This window comes from Scyliorhinus torazame, chromosome 1, assembly GCF_047496885.1.
Source record: "Scyliorhinus torazame isolate Kashiwa2021f chromosome 1, sScyTor2.1, whole genome shotgun sequence".
NCBI lineage: Eukaryota > Metazoa > Chordata > Chondrichthyes > Carcharhiniformes > Scyliorhinidae > Scyliorhinus > Scyliorhinus torazame.
The window spans coordinates 96,571,959-96,596,302 of NC_092707.1; the positions used below are offsets into that span (position 1 = coordinate 96,571,959).

The 24,344-nt window shown below is 46.7% G+C and overlaps 1 protein-coding gene across 2 annotated transcripts in view; it reads right to left on the reverse strand.

The window, feature by feature from the left end:
- Nucleotides 1-20,757, reverse strand: part of ppm1f (protein phosphatase, Mg2+/Mn2+ dependent, 1F) — a 165,901-nt gene extending 145,144 nt beyond the window's left edge. For both annotated transcript variants that reach the window (XM_072498389.1, XM_072498380.1), the window contains exon 1: nucleotides 20,467-20,757. In XM_072498389.1, coding sequence (XP_072354490.1) covers nucleotides 20,467-20,672 — 206 coding nt within the window. In that variant the 5' untranslated portion in view covers nucleotides 20,673-20,757. The remainder of the gene's footprint in view (nucleotides 1-20,466) is intronic.
- Nucleotides 20,758-24,344: the final 3,587 nt, after the last annotated feature.

Genomic DNA, 24,344 nt, shown 5'->3' on the forward strand with positions numbered 1-24,344 from the left:
TCTGGAGTTGAATCGGAACTGGCTTTCCAGAGAAAACAATGGCATCACTAGCAGCGGACTAAACTCCATAAATCATGTGCATTATAGTGAAATCAGCTACAGCCCATGCAACCAACATCAATACAAAATTTTGTTATTTTTCTGCAGGTAGCACTGAAAGACAAAATCACTATCAATGGCCAGAGATATTCAAGTTATGAGTACATTTTTTCTCATTATCAATCCTTCACACCAAGTGGCTTTACTGACTGAGTGTTATACTTGAGAGCCCAGAGTTTCAATACAATACACACTGGTGTATCTGTCTGGAGGACAGAGCAAGATTCCAGCATGTGCAAGGGCTTTTTTTGGGGGGGGGGGGGGGGGGGGCGTGATGGCAGAGCAAGAGTTAATTGACAAGTGAGTGGCACAGTGGTTAGCGCTGCTGCCTACAGCGCTGAGGGCCCGGGTTCGATCCGGGCCCCTGTCTGTGTGGAGTTTGCACATTCACCCTGCCTGCGTGCGTCTCGCCCCCACAGCCCAAGGACGTGCAGGTTAGGTGAATTGGCCACGCTAAATTGCCCCTTAATTGGAAACAAATAATAATAATAATCTTTTATTGTCACAAGTATGAAGTTACTGTGAAAAGTCCCTAGTCGCCACATTCCGGCGCCTGTTCGGGTAAGCTGGTACGGGAATTGAACCCGTGCTGCTGGCCTTATTCTGCATTGCAAACCAGCTGCCTAGCCCACTGAGCTAAACCAAATAATTGGTTACTCAAATTTTTTTTTAAAAGAGTTAATTGACATTTTATTGTGTTGACTTAAATAAATAATTTGCAGCATGGCAGGGCTGCTCACACCCGAAGTAAATCCTGAACCAGCTGGGGTGTTCAGGACCCTACCCATGTCCTGGACAACTGCATGTGAGAAATTGCCACCAAATGCAAAAACCTAAATGCTTCGTCTTAGACGTCGAGGAGCAGCTGGTGTCACGGAGGTGTATTTGTGAGGATGAGAGCTATATGGATAGCACGTTTCAGGAGGTGATCACCCTGCAGTTTAAGAAAGTGCACACAGAGGGACTACGTGGTTACCAGACAGACAAGAAAGAGAAGGCAGGTCGTCCCGAGGACATCCCACTTTCTAACAGGTATGGGAGAGAGGGTTCCTCTGGAGAGAGCAGTGGGTTATGACCAGAACACATGGGAGGTTCAGCATGGAGGGAAGAGAAAAGACATGGGAGCAATAGTGGTAGGGGATTCTATAGTTAAGGGAGCAAAAGGCACTTCTGTGGTTGCAGACCTTATTCCAGGATGGTATTTGCCTCACTCGTGTCAAAGTCGTGGATATCAGCAAGCACCTACAGAGCATTCCGGAAGGGTGCACAGCCAGAGGTGTTGGTTTACAAAGGTACCAACAATATAGGTAGAAAAAGGGAGGAGGCCCTGCAGGTTGAGTTTAGGGAGACAGGGAAGAGGCTAGCAAGAAGGAACCTCAAACCATAATAATCTTCTAATTACTCTAAGGCCACATGCTAAGAGTATAGAAATTGGAGAATACACCAGATTTTTTTAAAGTATGACTTAGCGAGATGGTGCATGAGGGAGGTTTCTGATTTCTGGGGCTGGTTTAGCACACTGGGCTAAATCGCTGGCTTTTAAAGCAGACCAAGGCAGGCCAGCAGCACGGTTCAATTCCCGTACCAGCCTCCCCGAACAGGCGCCGGAATGTGGCGACTAGGGGCTTTTCACAGTAACTTCATTGAAGCCTACTTGTGACAATAAGCAATTTTCAATTCATTTGGACAAGTTGTAGGGAAGGTGAGATCCGTACAAGCTGCACAGTCTACATCGGAACAGGACCAAGAGGTATGTCCTTGCAGGGGATTTGTTGGTGCTGTTGGAGAGAGTTTAAACTAAATTGGCAAAGGGATGATAGCGCAGATTCAAATAGGACAAATTCAGAGCAAAGGGCAAAAGACAGAAAATTAGCAAGTGACTCTGAAAGACAGAAGAAGCAAAGATTAAAAAGGTTTATAGGACAGGAATTTGGCAATATTAAAAAGGTATTCATTTAAGTGCAAAGAGTGTAGCAAACAAAGCCAATGAGCTGAGGGCATAGCAGCGTATCATTGCTATAACAGAAACTTGGCTTATAGACAGGAAGAAATAACAGTTCAATATCCCTCTACATAGGTTTTCAGACAGTATAGAGAGGGGGCTAAAAGATTGGGGTGCAACATTATTGGGTAAATTATTAATTACAGCTGTGAGGAGGGATGACATACTCAATGAAGCATCAGATGAGACCAAATGAGTGAAGCACAATTCTTTTAAAAGGGGCAGCCACTCTATTAGGAGCGTGCCATAGACCTCCCCCAAATAATGAGGGAGATAGCAGAGCAAATATGTAGGCAAATTTCTGAATGCAAAAATAATAGGGCAATAATAGTTGGGGACCTCAACCATCCTAATATCAACTGGGATCCAAAAAATATAATGTGCACAGAGCGCTGCATTCAAGAGAACTTCATGAGCCAGCGTGAAACAAGCTCAACAAGCAACTGGAGATTTAGTCTTGGGAAATAAGCAGGGCAAGTGGATGAAGTAGCAGTAGGGAACTATTTTGGAGATGGTCACCATTATAGAGTTAGAGAAAAGGATAAAGATAGAATAGGAGCAAAAGTTCTAAATTTGGAAAATATAAATTTTATAAAGCTAAGATCTATCAAAAGTGGACTGGTTACAGCTACTTAAAGGGAAATCACTGGGAGGCATTCAAAAGCGAGATTCTATGGGCATAGTGTAGACATGTCCCCATAAAGGAGGAGGGTAGGTCTGCCAAATCTAGAGCCCCCTGGCTATCCAGAGTCAGTCAGAGACAAGATAAAGCAGAAAAAGAAAGCTTATGAAAGTCACAAAACACTTAATACTGTAGTAAGCCTAGAGGAGTATAGAAAGTACAGGGGTGAAGTAAGAGAGGAAATTAGGAAAGCAAAGAGTGGATAGGAAAAAATATTGGCAGGTATAATCAAGGAAGTTGAAAGATGTTTTCAGTAAGATAAAGATGACCATAGGCTGCTTTCCCCTTTGAGGGGGAGAGCTGACTGGTGGTGATTTAACCTGAAGATCACCGCACCTCAGATCAGGGGCAAGGTTGGGAAGGCAGACATTCATGAATAACCTCAGCCGGTACAGGAATTCCACGCTGTTGGCCTCACTCTGCATCACAAACCAGTTGTCCAGCCAACTGAGCTAAATTGGCCCCAGATGTTTTCAGTATATTAAGGCCAGGAGAATAACCAAGGAAAGGGTAGGGCCAGAGATATACAAGGTAATTTATGCTCGTGTGTGGACAATGGAGGCAGGGTTCTTAATGAGTACTTTGTCTCTTCTTCACAAAGGAGACGTATCATGCAGACATTCTAGTTAAAGATGAAAATTGTGTAGGGCGGCACGGAGGCGAAGTGGTTAGCACTGCTGCCTACACAAGTTCAACATTGCCGATCTAGTCTCTTGGCTAAGTCAAACACAATCAAAATTAGGCCAATTATGTTTTCTACTGGCAGAGCAAAAGTGCCGATGAACACCATGAATATAGAGTGGGCTTTGCTGTCAACATATCAATGCAGATCTACTCCCACCTTTGATTCCCTTGCCCAACAAAATTCTAATTACCTCCGTCTTAAAAATATTGACTGAACACACTTCCACTACTTTCTTAGTCAGAGAGTTCCAAAGTCTCAACTCAATTTCTCCTCGGCTGTCCTAGAAGGGCGATACCTGATTTTAAAACAGTGCCCCCTAGTTCTGGACTCACACAAATGGGAACCATCATTTCTTTGTCTACCTTGTCAATACCATTCAGGATCTTATATACTTCAATCAAGTCACTCCTCTCTTCTAAACTCTTGTGAAAACAAGCCCCGCCTTTCGAACCTATCCTCAAGACAACTTCCTCATCCCAGATAATAATCTAGTAAACCTCCTCTGAACTTTCTCCCTGCCTCCAATGCATTTGCATCCCTCCTTAAATAAGGAGACCAATACTGTACACGGTATTATAGTTCCTGTCTCACCAATGCCCTGTATAACTGGCTTGTAATGCAGAACAAGACCAGCAGCACGGGTTCAATTCCCGTTCCAGCCTCCCCGAACAGATGCCGGAAAGTGGAGTCTAGGGGCTTTTCACAGTAACTTCATTGAAGCAGACCTGTGACAATTAAGCGATTATTATTAGAATTATTAACTGCATTCCAATAGCCTTCTTGATTGCAGAGGAAGAAAATTGATTATCCTCCCAAGCTTTGCAGTCTCATAAGGTTCTTCTGCTGCAAAACACCATTCAGTTCAATGGCTCCATCGCTGGCATTTTTGAGGTCAAGGTTGGGGTGAAACTAGGGTTGCACAGTGGTTAGCATTGCTGCCTCACGGTGCTGAGGATCCAGGTTCGATCTCGGCCCCAGGTCACTGTCCGTGTGGAGTTTGCACATTCTCCCAGTGTTTGCATGGGTCGCACCCACACAACCCAAAGATGTGCAGGGTAGGTGGATTGGCCATGCTAAATTGGAAAAAAAAAGAATTGGGCACTTTAAATTTATTTTTAAAAGAATGGGGTGAAACAGCACTGTGTCTTAGCCCCTACTCTGTTCGATGTCATTTTCTCTGCCCTACTGACCAATGCTTTCCCTGCCAACCTGGAAGGAGTAAGCCTCCACATGATCAGGTGCAACATGTCCTGATCAAAGAACATCTGTATGCTAATGGTGCCACATTAAACCAAACAGAAGACCAGCTCCAAAGGTTTATGGATCACCTGTCTCATGCCTACATCATGTTCTCACTCACCATCAGTGTCAAAGAAACGAATTATGGTGACAGGCTGTTCTGTTTCTGCCTGTGATCAGACTCAACAACACACCACTGGAAGAAGTCTGCAAATTCCACGAACTTAAAACTATTGTGACAGACAACTAGTCTCCTGATGAAGAGATCAGCACATGCATTAGAAAGGCAGCGACCAACTAAGCTGGCATGGAAAAAACAGCATACTGACCCCAAGGACCAAGTTGAGCCATTTGGCTCAGAAACATCTTCCCCAAGCCCAATTCAGAGTCTGTGCTGATAGTCAATCCCAGCCAGGAGAACCATAGGGTGACCACAATAAATGATGATGGAAAAACATAGCAAGATTTTAAATTTTTCATTGATGTCCAGTGACTGTGTTAGAAATGTGCACAGTATGGAAGATGGCCACATTCCCAAGGATATGCTACACATGGAGTAGTCCCTGCCAAGTGACCAGTACGGCGCCCAAAGATCCGATAAAAGGATTTTGTTAAAAAACATATGAAACCCCTCAACAATCATGACCAGTATGGGACTCGAGTTGACAACAAATGTAAATGGCAACACCAGCTGTGGGCAGAAGTTCATCACTACAATAACGTGGTTACAGAAGCTCCAAAATAGATGCCAGCCATACAAACAAGGCGTCAGCAGTGATCGTGCCACACTGCAGGTAAGGGGCATCTTCATGTGTGGAATTTATAGTAGACTTCCAGAACTAGCTTGTTAGGCCATCAAAAGTGCAGATCATCTCATTGGACCTCACCAAATTCAGCGGCTGCATTTCCATCATCTCTTCCAGGTGGAAAGCTGCTAAATCATGAATTAAAGCCAAATTGCCAGCATTCTCCATCCTTACTCCACTGAAACAGTACAGGCTACAATTTCCAATTAATTGGACAGAATTTTCGGTTCTAAGCTGTTAGCTTCACTGATAACCCTTGAAAAAGGTTACACCATATCAACGGAAATGTAACTGGGGCTTTTATGTGTACTAACTTCATAAACTCACTCACTGGCCGCTAAAAGCAAATTCCATATTTGTGGAGTTCGCCATATTGATAACTTCCATTCTTAAAAACAAAATTGCCTTTAATTGTTCGATAGCTTGTTTACCTTTATTTTGGCTTCTTTCTTATTCTAATCACAGTAGTTTAGTAGCTTATTTCTCCATCTGAAAATTTAAAAGTGAACCGATTTAGTGCTTTTAACTTCTTGGCTAAATGACTTCCGCTGGAGACCATGGAGTGAATGGTCACACGTTTGGCAGCTCCCGCTCAAGGCTTTTTTTTAGTCCTTTTCCCCATTTGCTGGGTGGATGTTTTGGTGAAAAAAAGGTGTAGAGGTGTCCGAGGAAAGTTAAACCCCACTGGTGATACTAGTGGATGGATCCATGGACCAGAAGTGGGTTGAGAAGAAGGGAGCTGTTGGAGTAAGAAATTCTTCGTGCGCCACAGGTGAAGATAGAGGAGCGTAAGGGTCAGCCTTACCTGCTCAGTGGTCAGTGGATCAGCTGGTGGACTTTTTAAAATGAAAAGTTCAGCCGTCAATGGAGGGAAGCCCAGGAAGACCTAACCAAGGCGGTGGAACAACTAAAAGCAAGAAATGATTAGGTGGAACAGAGGCTGGAGTCCCAGGGCCAGGCCATTCGGATGGTGGAGGAGGCGGTGTGGGAGCACGAGGAGCAGCTTCCTCATTGGCGGCCAAGATCGGAATGATGCGGAAAACCCAGAAGTGGCTAAAGGAGAAGGTGGAGGACCTGAAGAATCGCTCCAAAGGACAAAACCGAAGAATCGATGCCTGAAGGTATCGAGGGAGCGGGTGCTGGCTCATATGTAGCCAAGATGCTGGAGAAGCTGATGGGGGAGGGGGTCTTCGACCGGCCCCTGGAGGTCGACCGGGCGTATAAGCCGTTGATGAGAAAGCCACAGGGGACCGAGCTGCCAAGGGTAATGGTGGTGATGCTCCACCGATTCCTCGAAAAGGAGAAGATATTGTAGTGAGCATGGCAGACGAGGAGGTGCACCTGGGAAGGCAATGAGCTCTGGGGGTACCAGGACCTGCGCGCGGACGTGGCGAAGAGGAGAGCTGGGTTCAATCAGGTGAAGGCTGCCCTCTTTAAGAGAGTGACGGTTGGGATGCTGTTCCCAGCCTGCCTCTGGGTGATTCACAATGGCGTGAACACTATTTTGGGACACCAGAGGAGGCTCCCACACCACCTCCTCCACCATCCGAATGGCCTGCCCCTCGGACTTCAGCCTCTGTTCCACCCGATCACTTCCTGCTTTTAGTGGTTCCACCGCCTTGGTTAGGTCTTCCTGGGCTTCCCTCCTCTGCTGGCTAAACTTCTCATTTAAAGATGGAGGTTTTAAGAAACAATGGACTGGCAGGAGAAGGTGGAATTGAACTGAGGAGGAGGAATGAGGAGATGTTGGTTTTCTCTGCCATTTTTTTTATTGCTTTCTTTGTGTTAGTTGTTGGAGAACATCTCTCCTTTGAGATGTTTTGTTGGGTTCTGTGGCGGGATGTTTGGGGAGCGTGGAGGGGGAGTGCACCTTTTCCTTATTCCATTGTTGTTTGTGTTATGGAGGTATACGAGCGTGGGGGAAATCAATGTAGGAAGCTCGGGCTCCTTGGGCGGGGGCTGCCAGGCAAGCTGGGTGGGCTAGTTAATGGGAGTGCAGTGGGGGGTGGCCAGATGGTTAATGCAGTAGAGGGGGATGACGCTGTTGTTTGGTTGGGGTGGGGGGGGGGGGGGGGGGGGGGGGAGAGAGAGAAAGGGAAGAGCTGCTGACAAAGGTGTGGTTGCTGTAGCGCAGCAAGAAACTGAGTGGTGACGGTGAGCATCCAAAGGTGGGACTGGTGTGTCGCATGATACGGACCGGGGCCTGGCAGAAGAAGGATTTGGTTGATCGACAGTCGAGGGGGTGGCGGGGTGCCCCTCGACTAGGTTGGTCACATGAAATGTGAGGGGGCTGAATTTGCCAGTCAAACAGTCGCGTGTGTTTGCGCACTTGATGAGCTTAAAGGCGGACGTGGCCTTTTTGCAAGAAACATACTTGAAGACTAGGCTAAGGAAAGGATGGGTACGGCAAGTCTTTCATTTGGGACTAGATATGAAGATGCGGGGGTGGCGGTGCTGATAAACAAACGGGTGACATTTGAGTTGGGGAATATTGTGGCAGATCCGAGAGGGAGGTTTGTGATGGTGAGTGGGAAGATTCAGGGGATGCCGGTGGTTTTGGTAAATGTCTATGCCCCAAACTGAAATGATGATGTGGATGCTCATGAGGTGGGTGCTGGGGAAGATCCTGGACCCGCACTGGTTGACCATGGGAGGGAACTTTAATACAGTCATTGAACCACGCTTGGACTGGATGAGTCCAAGGTCGGGGAGGGTGTCGACGGTGACGAAGGAGGTGAAGGGGTTCATGGAACCGATATTGGGGGGGGGGGTTTGCATCCGTGGTTTGGAAGGCCTAAGGCGATGGAGTTCTCGTACTTCTCCCATGTGTACGGGGCGTAATATCGGATTGATTTTTCGTCGTGGCCAAGACGTTGCTGGTGGGGGTCGTTGACTCAGGGTATTCGCCGATTGTGGTTTCACACCACGTGCCGCACGGGGTGGACTTGCAAATGGACCGGGAGGGGCAGCACCCGCAGTGGAGCCTGGACGTAGAGTCATGTGGAACTGAACGATACAGGTGAGGTCTTGGCCACCACGCTTATTGGAGGCGCTCAAGGCAGTGGTTAGGGGGGAGTTCATATCGATCCGGGAAAAGGTGGAACGAGCTGAGATGACAAGGTTGGTGGACGAGATTCTGCGGGTTTACAAAGGTATTCGGAGGCCCCAGAGGTGGGATTATTGAGGAGAGGCAGAAGATCCAGATTGAGTTTGGGTTGGTGTCCATGGGGAAGGCAGTTGCGGAGGAACAGAGGGGCAGTGAATGAGTAGGGGGAGAAGGCGAGTAGGAAGCTGGCCCACCAACTCAGGAAGCAGGAGGCGGCGAGGGAAATCCAAAGAGCGAAGGACGGAGGGGAAGAGTGGTACTGGACTTGGTCGAGGTGAATGAGGTATTTGAGGAGTTTTACAGGAGGCTCTATGAATCGGAGCCCCTAGCTGGGGAGGGGGGTGGGGAGGTAGAGCAATTCCTAGATGGGTTGGAGTTCCCCAATGTGGAGGAGGACCTGGTGGAGAGGTTGGGGGGGCCCCCCATTGAACTGGTGGAGGTGATGGAGGGCATGGGAACGATGCAGGCAGGCAAGGCCCCGGGCCCAGGTGGTTTTCCTGTAGAATTTTATCAGAAGTTTGGTGGGGGCCTGGGGCCCCTGCTGGTGAGGATATATAATGAGGCAAGGGAAGAGGGGGAGCTCCCCCATTGCAGACGTTCTTTTCCCTAAAACTAAACAAAGATAAAGACCCGGAGCAGTGTGGGTCCTATCGCCCGATATCGTTGCTAAATGTGGACGCCGAATTTTGGCCTTGTGAATGGAGTACTGTGTGCCGGGGGAAGATCAGACGGGGTTCATAAAGGGGAGGAAATTGTCGGTGAACGTTAGATTACTAAATGTGATAACGATTCCCCCAAAAGGACAGGACACGGAGGTGGCAGTTTCAATGGATGCATAGAAGGCTTTTGAACGGGTGGAATGGGAGTACTTGTGGGAAGTGTTAGGATGGTTCAGGTAGAGGTTTGTAGACCTGATCCAATTGCAAGCGTGCGGACAAATCGGGTGAGCTCAGGGTACGTCGGGCTACACTGGGGGAAAAGGCAGGGGTACCCACTTTCCCCATTGCTTTTTGCCTTGGCAATAGAGCCATTGGCAATGGCGCTTCAGAGCGTCAAAGAGCTGGAAAGGAATTGTGCGCCGGGAGAGGTGTCGAGCACAGGTTCACGCTATATATGCACGACCTGTTGGTTTATATCTCGGACCCATTGGGAGGTATCAGGGAAATCTTGAATATTTTGGAGGAGTTTGGCTGGTTTTTTGGATATAAACCAAACATGGGGAAGAGTGAGGTCTTCCCCATCGAGGCCAGGAGGCAGGAGAGGAGGTTGGATGAACTGCCGTTTAAGGTGGTGGGGGGGCGGGGCGAGCTTCAGATATTTGGGTATCCAGGTGGCGTGGGGATGGGAACAGCTTCACAAATTGAACCTGGCACAGTTGATGGAACAGATGAGGGGGAGTTAAGGAGGTGGGATGTGCTGCAAAAATGACGGTGCTGCCGAGGCTCTTATTGATTTTTCAAAACCTCCCGATCTTTGTCCCAAAGTCATTTTTCAGGAAAGTTAATGCTTTAATTTTGGGGTTTGTCTGGGCAGGGAAAACCCCTCGGGTTAAGACGGTGCTGTTGGAGCAGGGGTGAGGGGAGGTGGCGGGCAGGCCTTGTCAAACATAATGATTTATTATTGGGCAGCAAACAATGTGAGCAAGTGGATAATGGGGGAGGGGTCGGCATGGGGGCGAATGGAGGTGACCTCCTGCAGGGGCACGAGTTTAGGGGCATTGTTGACAGCGCCTCTGCCGTTCCCGCCAGCCAAGTACTCCACGAGCCCTGTGGGAGGCTGCCCTGCGCGTGTGCGGACAATGACGGCAGTATTCAAGGTTGGAAGGTGCCTCGGTCTGGGCACCGATTTGCAGCCATCATAGATTTGCATCAGCGGGGTTGGACGCGAGGTTTAGGGGGTGGCAACGGGCAGGGATCGAGCGGTTTGGGGACCTGTTTGTGGGGGCAGCTTTGCGAGTTTAGAGGACTTGGAGAAGGATTATGAGCTGCCCAGTGGGAACGGGTTACAATACTTACAGGTCCAGAACCTTGTGAATAAGCAGGTGCCATCCTTTCCCGATTTGCCACACCCGGGACAACAGCAGAAGGTGGTATCGAAGGAAGGAGTGGGAGAGAGCAAGGTGTCCAAGATCTACAATGAGCTAATGGATTGGGAGGGAGCCACGATAGGGGAAGTCAAGCAGAAATGGGTGGAGGAATTTGGGGGGGGGGGGGGGGGGGGGGTGGAGAATGGAGGCTGGGTTGTGGGAGAAGGCTCCGGGGAAGGCAAATGCATCCTCGTTGTGTGCAAGGTTCAGCCTTATTCAGTTTAAGGTAGCTCATAGGGAGCCCATGACGGTGGCGAGGCTGAGCAGGTACTTGGAGGGGGTTGAGGGCAGGCTTGGCAGTACGCGGGGATGCCCTCTAACCATGTTCACATGTTTTGGGCTTGTCCGAAACTGAAGAGGTTCTGTCAGGGGTTCACGGAAGTAATGTCTGGGGTGGTGAGGGTGAAGGTGGCCCCCAAGTCCAGAAGTGACAATATTTGGTGTGTCGGAAGACCCTGGAGCCCAGGGGGTAAGAGAGGTCGATGTTCTGGCCTTTGCCTCCCTGGTAGCCCGGAGACTGATTTTGCTGCAGTGGAGGGATTCAGAGCCAGCGAAACCAGGGGTGTGAGTGAGTGACATGACGGAGTTCTTAAGGCTGGAGAAAATCAGGTTCACCTTAAGAGGGTCAGTTGATGGGTTTGCCTGGCATTCATCGATTTCTTCAAGGAAAATTGAGGTGTCAGCAGGAGGGGGGGGGGGGGGGGGTTGGTGCTGGGATAAAGGGGTTATAATGAAGAAGGCAGGACAGGAGATGGGGAATTGCAGGGGGTTGGGGCATTGGTTATGTATTTATTATGAGGTTCCTGTTTGTTCTTACTCGTGTTGGTTTGTATTTAATGTTCCTACAGTTGCCTTAATAAAAATATTGGTTTTTAAACTTCTTGGCTTAATGAGAATATACAAATGCGATTGGATTCATTACCTGCTAGCTGACAACAATGCTGTTGCATACCACAAATTCCTTTGGCAGCAGTTTAAAACTGGCATCAGGAAGGGGAAACCCCTACCATAGAAATCATTAAATCTTTGTGGTTTATTAAGAGATCAGTGGCAAGTTCCCTTGTTTCTCTGCTGACTGAAGTACACAATCTAAATGTGCCTAACCAATGATTTGTACAGATTTATTTTTATCTTTTTGACATTTGTTTAAAATTAATTTTTAGTGTAAACAGACATAACGTTTGGCCCAAATTGGCTAAATTCTAAAGTGAAAACATTTCCTATTCCTGGAACAATTTGCCAGTGAGGGAAAGAACAAATGTATAATAATCCCACCTCAGCAATTAACTTCCCTCTTGAACAGTCGAGCCATAGGGCTCAGAAACATCTTCCCAAGCTCGAGTTGCTGATAGTTAATCTCAGCCAGGGCAACTGTTGGGTGACCACAATAAACTATGATGGAAAAACACAGCAAGGTTTTCCATTTTTTCATTGATGTCCAGTGACCTTGTTAGAAATGTGCATGCAGATATTGGATGGGAAAATGGTTCTCCATGAGGGTATACAAAGAACAAAGAAATGTACAGCACAGGAACAGGCCCTTCGGCCCTCCAAGCCCGTGCCGACCATGCTGCCCGACTAAACTACAATCTTCTACACTTCCTGGGTCCGTATCCTTATATTCCCATCCTATTCATATATTTGTCAAGATGCCCCTTAAATGTCCTTATCGTCCCTGCTTCCACTACCTCCTCCGGTAGCGAGTTCCAGGCACCCACTACCCTCTGCGTAAAAAACTTGCCTCGTACATCTACTCTAAACCTTGCCCCTCTCACCTTAAACCTCTGCCCCCTAGTAATTGACCCCTCTACCCTGGGGAAAAGCCTCTGACTATCCACTCTGTCTATGCCCCTCATAATTTTGTATACCTCTATCAGGTCTCCCCTCAACCTCCTTCGTTCCAGTGAGAACAAACCGAGTTTATTCAACCGCTCCTCATAGCTAATGCCCTCCATACCAGGCAACATTCTGGTAAATCTCTTCTGCACCCTCTCTAAAGCCTCCACATCCTTCTGGTAGTGTGGCGACCAGAATTGAACACTATACTCCAAGTGTGGCCTAACTAAGGTTCTATACAGCTGCAACATGACTTGCCAATTCTTATACTCAATGCCCCGGCCAATGAAGGCAAGCATGCCGTATGCCTTCTTGACTACCTTCGCCACCTGTGTTGCCCCTTTCAATGACCTGTGGACCTGTACTCCTAGATCTCTTTGACTTTCAATACTCTTGAGGGTTCTACCATTCACTGTATATTCCCTACCTGCATTAGACCTTCCAAAATGCATTACTGTGATATCTATTGTGATAAATGCAGAAATTGTTATATATTTTTTATATCTGTTGCAGTAATGTTTTAAACACCTGGGATGTTTTTAAAAGTTAGAGTGCCCATTTCCTTTTTTCCAATTAAGGGCAATTTAGCGTGGCCAATTCATCTACCCTGCACATTGTTTTGGGTTGTGGGAGTGACACCCACGCAAACACGGGGAGAATGTGCAAACTCCACACAGACAGTAACCCGGGCCGGGATCGAACCCAGGTCCTCAGTGCTGTGACACAGCAGTGCTAACCACTCCACCACCGTCCTGCACAAAAGCCCGGGTTAACATATATTGTTGCAATAATATTATTAAAGAACCTAGGTTACGGTACCCAGACGGTGTGTCTGCTAAAACAGTGAGGTGATTGTTGATTTGAACCACTTACTTGGTTACAGATAAATAGCTAATGGAATCAAGTTTTGATTGCTGGAGATTTCCTCAAGTGCCGATAATTTATGAGGGTGCCTCGGTCTGGGCACCGATTTGCAGGAGTCATAGATTTGCACCGGGGGGGGGGGGTATTGAACGGTTTGGGGGGCAGCTTTTCAAGCTTACAGGAGTTGGATGAGAAGTATGAGCTGCCCAGCAGGAATGGGTTTTGGTACTTACAGGTATGGAATTATGTCAGGAAGCAGGTGCCATCCTTTCCCTACCTGCTGCCCCCGGAGTTGCAGGACAAGGTGGTGTCGAAATCAGGGTGGTGTTGAAATTAAGCTGGAGGGATTCTGGAAGGGGTTTGCAGACATTATGTCTGAGATACTGAAGGTGAAGGTTGCCCAGAGTCCAGAAGTGGCGATATTCGGAGTGTCGGAAGACCCGGGAGTCCAGGGAGCGAGGGGCTGACATCTTGGCCTTTGCCTCCCTACTGGCCCGGAGACGGATTTTGCTGGAGTGGAGGAACTTGGGGGTCTCCGAAGCCAGGGGTGTGGGTGAGCGACCTCGAGGAAGACCTTAGCCTGGAGAAAATAAAGTTTGCCTTGAGAGGGTCTGTGGGGGAGGGGGGTTTGCCTGGAGATGGAAGCCGTTTATCGACTTCAAGGACAGTTAAGACGCTAGCAGTGGGGGGGGGGGCACACACCTCCCAGCACATAATACCAAGTTTCGCACATGAATCCTGGCCACTTGGACGAGATACCAGAGGCAACACGTGTCTATGGAACCATACCAAGGAAGAGGTGAAAAAGAAAAATGGTTGATGGTTGTTGTACTCCACGCATTATTTCATACAACACATTTCTTACTGTGTACACAGCACAACTGAAACCCATGGTGAGCCATGAGCCAGGTGGCAGCCCACCTGCCTCGGTCAAATGGCCAATCCAACCACAAGCCCGAGCATAAAAATCTATGCTCAATTTGTAATGCATTACTGAGGGAGTGCTTGGATGAGACATTAAGTTCCCTTTGGACTGTGAGGAAACAGGAGCCCCCTCTAAGGTGGGCATAAAAGATCCCATAACACAATTTGAAAGAAGAAAGGAGTTACTCCTGGTATTATAGGTAATATTTATCTCTCAATCAACATGCTCAAAAAAATGAGATGGCTGTTATCACATTGCTATTTGTGGGAGCTTGCTGAATACAAATTAGCTATGATACAACATTAACTACACTTCAAAAGTACTTAACTTGCTTTAAAAAACATGGAAATACCCTGAGATCATGAAATGGATCATTTAAATGCAACTCTTTCTTCCTTTTATATTTTCCTCAGAGTCTGATAGAGATCAACTATTCCCTATTTCTTAAAAATAAGTTACAATAATTCATTCAATAAGTTTCCAGAGGGCAGCAAAGAGTCCCAAATAATCAGAACTGGCAATGGTCTGACCTGGGTATGATTTTAGTATACAGGTGTTAATGGAATGTGTTGCCTGACACTTCCAGGCAACCAGTGCTGGAGCTCAAGTTTGTCTCCTGCCCTCACCCTAAAATAGTTCTACACTGCAACCGAGCAGGACATTGCCAGGATCCCTCATATTCCAAACCGTACAGAGGACATTCTCTCCTGGCAGGGGATTTAAAACCAGTGGGGCTATCACTAACATCTGGTGTTATTTCCAGCATCTGGCGACTATAAAAGAACAAGACGGGAAATAAAAAACACAATACAAAAGGCAGGCCGATGAACAAAGGCTGATTCACGTGGCTGCAAATACCAAGACTGGTCTAGCCACAATAAGCAATACTATATAATTACTTACACATACCAGCAGGCAGGACTCGAAAGCTAAACTACATAATCTAATGCACTCACTATAGCATCCAATATTATTGCACAAGTTGGCATTGTTTTGATGTTGCCAGAACTTTAAAAAAGAACGTTTTACTACAAAGTAATTACATAAAATAATCTTGATTTAAAATTATGAAGGGAAACATATCTATATTCTGATGTTAGGATTCTAGTTCAACCAGAGATAAGATAAAATCTAACTAAATTTGGTACAATAGAGCACACACCGGATGCTGACACAGAATCTTTAGCAACTTCCTTTTGGGTGCGGGACTGAGTTTATTTTTCTCTGAGCTGTTTTAGTCACAATCAAAAGTCAAAACAAATGATACAAGCCACTTTTGTACTGGTTTCACTGAATTATTTTCAAATGCAATGAAGAAAAGGATCATTCAAACTCCTGAAAATCCCAAACCAGGCCCTCTGTTTTAAACATCCTCCTCCAGACATACACACACCATCCCACACACAAACAGAATCCAGACATTGAAAATACATGTCTGAAAGGCTGCAGAGAAAACCTCTCTCTTGCTCATAGAATTTAAAGCAATGTAGTCTAATCAACTGAAGGAGGATAATCCAATCCCATGTTAAAATGCATTCTCTATCAATTATCTCATGGACATGACTGAATTGTCAACTCACGAGCACAACAGCAATGGTACTGCCGCTTATGTTAGATCATCCCACCTATTTCAGGGGCACACAACCCTTTGCACCTCAACATTCATTAATCCAAAAGGTCAGCATACACTGGTGACACTGATGACTTCACACATCCTTTCTCAAATCAGTGGAACTGACTACGGCTTTGTCTCTGCTAAAGAAAAGGTCAAAAATTGAATGAGCCTCAAATGCAAAACAAGGATTACTGGAATATACATGATAGAAATTGGCACCTCAGCATAATTAGTCAAGTGGCTTGCACACCAAGCAACCATCAGAATTAAATTAATTAAGTTGCAAGTAATAAATCAAAACGCTTAAAAAAAAACTTTGCCCTCGGTCTCAGATATTGCAGTCACATTTGACTTGGTAGATTACCTGCATATTACACTAATCCTGTTTTAAACCAAGTGCAGAATTGTGGCATTCAAAACTTCCATGGAATAAAATTGTAGATGAAATGAGTTAAGTTGTACAAATCAGAAAAAGGAAACACCAACAAAGTTGGCAAAGTGTGAGACAAAATGTCAGCTGACAAAAAAGGAAACAAATTCCTTTATCTTTTATAACACAAGAACGCACAAAAAATAAAAGGAAATAGCAAGGCTCCAACCTTTAATAGCATAGAGGATTTCTATTTCCCCAATTCTTATCCAAACAAATAAGCAGAAGTTGAAACTGAATGCTCAGCCAAATAATAACGCTTCCAACTATCCCAAGTTCTTTATCAATCCGTTTTTTTCAAAAGACATGCTAATTTAGGTATCAAGGTATCAGGGGAGTCATTCTCCGACCCCCCCGCCGGGTTGGAGAATCGCCGGGGGCTGCCGTGAATCCCGCCCCCGCCGGTTGCCAAAGTCTCCGGTACCGGATATTCGGCGGGGGAGGGAATCGGGCCGTGCCGGTTGGCGGGCCCCCCCCCGCTGGATTCTCCGGCCCGGATGGGCCGAAGTCCAGCCGATAAATTGCCTGTCCCGCCGGCGTGGATTAAACCACCTTTTGAACGGCGGGACAAGGCGGCGTGGGCGGGCTCCGGGGTCCTGGGGGGGGGGGGGGGGGGGCGGGGCGATCTGGCCCCGGGGGGGGGTGCCCCCACGGTGGCCTGGCCCACGATCGGGGCCCACCGATCCGCGGGTGGACCTGTGCCGTGGGGGCACTCTTTCCCTTCCGCCTCCGCCACGGTCTCCACCATGGCGGAGGCGGAAGAGACTCCCTCCACTGCGCATGCGCGGGAAACTGTCAGCAGCTGCTGACGCTCCCGCGCATGCGCCGCCCCGATATGTCATTTCCGTGCCAGCTGGCGGGGCAACAAAGGCCGTTTCCGCCAGCTGGCGGGGCGGAAATCCCTCCGGCGTCGGCCTAGCCCCTCAATGTTGGGGCTCGGCCCCCAAAGATGCGGAGCATTCCGCACCTTTGGGGCGGCGCGATACCCGTCTGATTGGCGCCGTTTTGTGCGCCAGTCGGCGGACATCGTGCCGTTTGGGGAGAATTTCGCCCCAGTTCTTTTTATTATGCACTGACGAAGTTTCTCAATTATCAACTTTGGGATTGCTCTTTTGCAAAACACAAAGAACAACGAAAAGAACAAAGAAAAGTACAGCACAGGAACAGGCCCTTTGGCCCACCAAGCCTGCGCCGACCATGCTGCCCGTCTAACCCAAAACCTTTTACACTTCTGGGGTCCATATGTCTCAATTCCCATCCTATTAATATATTTGTCAAGATTCCCCTTAAACGTCACTATCGTACCTGCTTCCACCACCTCCGGCAGCAAGATCCAGGAACCCATTACCCTCCTGTGTAAAGAAAATTCCCCCACACATCTCCTCTAAACTTTTGCCCCTTTAATAGCATAAAATCACCTTAAATCTAGTAACTGACTCTTCCACCCTGGGAAAAAGCTTCTGACCATCCACTCTGTCCGTGCCCCTCATAATTTTATAGACTTTTAACAGGTTGCCCCTCATCCTCCGTCGTTCCAGTGCGAATAACCCAAGTTTATCCAACCTCTCCTCATAATTAATGCCTTCATACCAGGTAACATCCTGATAAACCTCTTCTCCTGATAAACCACTTCTCTACACTCTCCAAAGCCTCCACATCCTTCTGGTAGTGTGGCGGCCAGAATTGAACACTATATTCCAAGTGTGGCCTAACTCAGGTTCTACATAGCTGCAGCATGACTTACCAATTTTTATACTCAATGCCCCGGCCGATGAAGGCTAGCACGCCGTATACATAAATCTGTCTCCTATAGTTAGTTACCAAACCTTTTGCCACTGGAAACGGTTTGTTCCTATTTACCATCAAAACAGTTTATGATTCTGAACAAACCTGCTCTTAAACCTTCTTTGCTTCAGGGAGAGCAATCCCAGCTTCTACACATAACTGAAATTCATTCCTGGCACCATTCTAGTTACAAAATCTCTTCTACACCCTCTCAATTGTTTCGGATACTGCATATTTGCAGCATTTGTTTTAGGCTGGAGTGCACTCTTGCCTACAGTTACAGTCACAGTTCAAGCAGGCTTTTTCATGCTGTACAAATTGGTTTAAAAAAGAAAAGGAAGGAATGGCATTGTCCCTCCACCTTTCAACCTTGCAACATGTAAAGGCTGACCACTCTTATTCACTTCGAGGTCATGCATGTGATATGCTTCAAGAACATAAAAAATAGAAGAGTAAGCCATTCAGCCCCTCAAGCCTGCTTCATTTAGTAAGGAAATGGATGATCTAATTGTGTCCTTAACTTCTGCCAGCCCTCATAACCCTCACGTCCCTTGTCGATGATAATGATCCAGCACCGCTAATTAATAACCCTCAAGAAAATGGGCAGCACAGTGACGCAGTGGTTAGCACTTCTGCCTCACGGCGCCGCGGACCCGAGTTCAATCCCGGCCCCGGTCACTGTCCGTGTACAATTTGCACATTCTCCCCATGTCTGCATGGGTCTAACCCCCACAACCCAAAAAGATGTGCAGAGTAGGTGGATTGGCCACACTAAAGTGCTCCTTAATTGGAAGAAAAAGAATTGGGTACTCTAAAATTTATTTTAAAAGAAAAACAAATAACAGAGAAATTCCTTCCTATTGACGTTAAATGGGAGATCTGTTATTACGACTGAAGAACTGATTTCAGTAAAATTTGGTCCACAGTATGGCACATGGCCATATGAAGAACTGATTAAATTTTGGAAAAGATTCAGATCATGGAAACTTTTTAAGGATTTGTGAGCATTAGGAGATAGATTAAGTTGATTTTTATTGTCATTTTATTTGGAATATTGTTCATTGTTTTAAAATATTATGAGTTGTCTCAACTACTGTGGTTCACTTTGTACAGCTGTCAAAATGTGAGCAGATTTTTCAGAGCAGGTTGTTGGATGTGGATTTGCCTGGTCTCTTGTCAGATGAAAGTTTTTACAAAAAAAATCAGTTTTGCAGTTAGTGCAACCAGGTAGGGAAAAGCCTCAAGGAAGAGCTGCAGCACGCTGGCACAGTGGTTAGCACTGTTGCTTCACAGCACCAGGGACCCGGATTCGATTCCCGGCTTGGGTCACCGTCTGTGCAGAGTCTGCACGGGTTTCCTCCAGGTGCTTAGGTTCCCCCCCCCCCCCCCCCAGTCCCAAAAGACGTGCTTGTTAGGTGAATTGGACATTCTGAATTCTCCCTCAATGTACCCAAACAGGCGCTGCAGTGTGGCAACTGGGGAATTTTCACAGTAACTTCATTGCAGTGTTAATGTAAGCCTACTTGTGATACTAATAAAGATTATAATAACACTGAGTTAACACAGCATGGAGGAGGTATGCACTCTACCGAGTGCTTTCTTCACTGGTTACCTGCTGTACCTCCATACTAACCTTGTTTCATGTACAATGAACCCAGATCTCTCTGTACCACAGCATCCTGCTGTCTCTCCCCATTTAAATAGTCTGTTTTGCTATTCCTTCTCAAAGCTGACACCTCACATTTTGCCACATCATGCTGCATCTGCCAAATCTTTGCCCACTCACTTATCCTATCTAAATCCCTTTTCTGACTGTGCATCCTCAAGGTGCATTCTTATCTCTTCTGTAGCATCAGCAAATATTGCTACAATAGTCAGTCCTTTCACCCAAATCATTAATATAAATTGTAAATGCCCATGGCCCCAACACTGATCCCTGCAGCACTCCAGTAGTTAGTTTACCAATCTGATTATTCCAGCTGTTTCCTGCTCGTTCACCAATTCTCTCTTCCAACACCATGAGCTCTTATTTTCGGGCATAACCTTTCCTGCCACACCTTATGAAATGCCTTTTGGAAATCCAAATACACAACAGCGACTGGCCCCCCTCTGCCCAGCTTACTTGTTCAATCCTCAGAGAACTCTTGAAAGGTTGGTCAAACATTTCATGCATTCCATACAGCTCGCTGCCTGAGTGACCCTGACCGTAAATCTGATGGTGGCAGTTCAGAGTAAACGTGCTGCTGCTATTTAATCTGCAAACACAAGAGAAGCCGGATCCAGCCCCAGCCTGCATGCACCCTCACCTGTCCCGCAGCAGCTTCAGCCCCATTTCGGCGCACTCCCCTTCCACCTCATCCCAGCTCAGCACCGGGCTCTGCAGGCGCACGGGTAACGAGTCCTCAGGGCCTAGGGGAATCGGAAAGTCTTGCAGGAAGGAGTCCAAGAGCCGCTGCGCATCCTTGTCCTCCGGTGCCACCACTGTCCCGCCCTTATCCGGCGTGGTAGTCATTTCTATTTCATCCCCAACCACTCCAGGTCAGTGCCAGCGCTGGACTAACCGACAGCTCACGCGCTTCCAACTGTCAGCCGCCCGCTGGCAGCCGGACTGCGCAGGTGCGCTACCCCAACACCGCCCACCTTTCATTAACGCATGCGCTTTCATTAAACCCAGCTCGTCCCAATCCCTACTCAACGCATGCGCTCAGGTTAGTCAGACTCGCGGGCTGATGACACGGCCGTTGCCCCGCCACAATTGAACGCATGCGCTCTGATTACTGTGACTTAGTAATAGTGTATAGTACAGTGAGGTTGTTGTTTTTTTTAATGTATTCCTCTCTTAAAGTTACAAAGCCAATTTGCAGAGTGGACAGAACCAGCCCTTAATCCATCTCGTTGCTTGCTCCAAAAACCAATTCAAATTGAATCCAATTCATGGTCCCCACAAGAGAGACATACAAGATCCCAGTTGACAAAAAAAGGCATTGCACCAGAGCTTGCACTTGATCTGACACTTAATCTTAAACAAGAAGTGCTAAAAAAAATTCAATAAATTGCTTCCCCTTCCTTAGGATGGCATGGTAGCACTGTTGCTTCACAGCGCCAGGGACCTGGGTTCAATTCCCAGCTTAGGTCACTGTCTGTGTGGAGTCTGCACGTGCTCCCTGTGCCTGTGTGGGTTTCCTCCCACAAGTCCCAAAAGATGTACTTGTTAGGTGAATTCAACATCTTTTTATTAATATAAATTTAGAGTACCTAATTTTTTTTCAAATTAAGGGGCAATTTAGCATTGCCAATCTTTGTACCCTGCGTATCATTTTGGGTTGTGGGGGTGAGACCCACACAGACATGGGGAGAATGTGAAAACTCCACACGGACAGTGACCCAGGGCCGGGATCAAACCTGGGACTCGGCCCTGTGAGGCAGCAATGCTAACCACTGTGCCACCGTGCTGCCCAGTGAATTAGACATTCTGAATTCTCCCTCAGTGTACCCAAACAGGTGCCATGGTGTGGCAACTAGGGGATTTCACAGAAACTCCATTGCAGTGTTAATGTAAGCCTACTTGTGACACCAATAAAGATTATTATTATTTGAAACATAACTAAAACCTACTCCAAAGCGTGTATACATTCGACCCCATCACCCCTGCTGTGACCACTTCTGCACCAATCTACATCTATACATGGCCCTCCAAGTTGGTAAAGATGCGATGCCGCAAGCTTGAGGGGCCATATGACCTTTTCCTCTTCCTATTTTCTCTGTTTGTAAATTACCCCAACATCTCCTGATATCAAGAGGGAGTTTTGGGCTAATGGTAATTGACTGGACCTGTAAGACAGAGCCCCAGGCTAGTCCTCTAGGAACACAAGTTCAAATCCCACTATGGGAGCTGATAGAATTTCAATTCAATTGATAAATTTGGAATATAAAGCTGATATTGGTGGTTCTTGCGCTTGCCCCCACATGATAGACGACCAAGCTGTCTGGCTGTTGAGCAGGGCAACCATTGAACAAATTTAAAAGGCATACCGTGGTGATTAATTTTCGCAGATAATCTGAGAAATCCATACTTTCAGATTTTTGACTTTCTCCCTTCAGTTCTCATTGCACCAAAAGTAAATATTGGAGCTGGGAAAATAAATTGTGGGAGAGAGTGGAGAGATTACTCAAGATACCTGCACAGCAATAAAGGGAGTAAGCAAGGTCACATAGCTGTATAATCAAAAGATTAGAGCAGAAGGCTAAGCCTCGTGCAGTTTAAAGTGGTGCACAGAGCGCACCTAACCAGAACCCAAATGAACCGGCTCTTCCCGGAGGTGGAGGATAAATGTGAATGGTGCAAGGAAGGCCCGGCCATCCACACCCACATGTTTTGGGCATGCCCCAGACTTGTCAGGTTCTGGACAGCCTTCTTCGAGGCGATGTCCAAGGTTGTGGGGGTGAGGGTGGAGCCATGCCTGAGCGTGGCAGTCTTCGGGGTGTCGGACCAGCCAGAACTACATATGGAAAGAGGGCCATGCCCTTGCTTCCCTAATCACCCGCCAGAGAATCCTGCTCGGCTGGTGATCAGCAGCACCATCCACAGCTGCAGACTGGCTGGCAAACCTGCCAGAATTTCTCCACCAGGAGAAGATCAAATACACCATCCGAGGGTCAATCGAAGGCTTCCAAAAAGCATGGGGGTTATTCTTCAGCATGTTCCAAGATCTGTTCGGAGCCAATAGTGATTAGGAAGAAAGGAGGACGAGGGGGAGCAATGAGGGCAGACAAGATCGCACAGAACAGAGAGGAACAAAGGGGGGGGAGCAAGGAAGGAACCCAGCGACGTATCAGGAAGGTTCATGGGAAAAGAGCGAGGGGGGAGGGGGCAGAGAGCCGCCCCCCTTCCTCCCTCCCCCTCCCAGCGAAACCATAGAGGTAACAGCAAGAATCACAATATGAAGGAAAGAATATAACAATACAACACCCTGGGCAGAAGAAAGGGCCAAGATGGAGCCCAACTATCAATGGTGGGAGGAGGGGGAAGGGGGAACAAAGAAAGGGGGAGGGCCGATGAAAGGGGTACATGTAAATTTTTACTGAAGAAACATCTTATTATGTAAATATTATGTGTTTTGTATGTCTAATTAATAAAATTGTAAAATGCCAACAAAAATATTTTTTTAAAAGGTATCGGCAGAAATCTCAGGAGGTAATTGTAAGTTTGCAGAAATACTGGTACAATTCTGATTACCATATACTATAATATATTCGTGTATTGGAGAGAGTCCAGACAAATATTAGGCATTGTTTTAAAAATGTATTCTTTCATGGGATGTGGGCTTTGCAGGCAAGACCAATATTTGTTGCCTATCCCCAATTGCCCTTGAACTGAGTAGCTTGCCAAATCTTTTCAGATGGCAGCTGGGTCAACCACATTGCTGTGGGTCTGGAGTCACATGTAGGCCAGACCAGGTAAGGATGGCAGATTTCCTTCCCTAAAGGAATTCATGAACCAGATGGGTTTGACAAGAGTTTCATGGTCACCATTGCTGGGATTGATTTTTCAATTCCAGGTTTGTTAATCAAATTCTATCAGCTGCCATGATGGGATTTGTGGTCCCTGCAAGTATTAGCCTAGCCTTGGATTACTAGCGCAGTGACATTAAGTCTTTGGGTCAGCATAATGTGGGTAGACAGTAGTGTAATGGTAAAGTGTAAGATTACATTAACCAATGTGATGTTTCCATTTCCCACAGCAATCATTCTTTTAACCTGTGTGAAGCTTCTACTTTGTGCTGAATTGGGATGGTTTTGTGCTTTTTTTCATACCCACTGGAAACCGTTTGCACCATATAACTCCACTTGAACTTCGGTCCAGAAAGAACAATGAATCCTCTGCAGAGAATTGTCTCAAATTTATCAAAAAAAAGTTCATTATACTTATTTTACCATTTTTACCCAACAATAAAATACTGTTTGGTTGTCGCCCAACACTGGCAGACAAACCCTAAGCCATTTTAGACTTAATTTCAACAGGCGTCAGGAAAGATTTGTAAATTCTTGAACTTTTGCCCAGCACTAGAATGTACAAGATCAAATATGCACCTTAAGTAACCTGCTTGAGCATGAGAAATTACGAGTTGGATTTTGCAAGAAAGCTAAAATGTAGAACTCCAAGGTTCTACAATAAGACAATAAC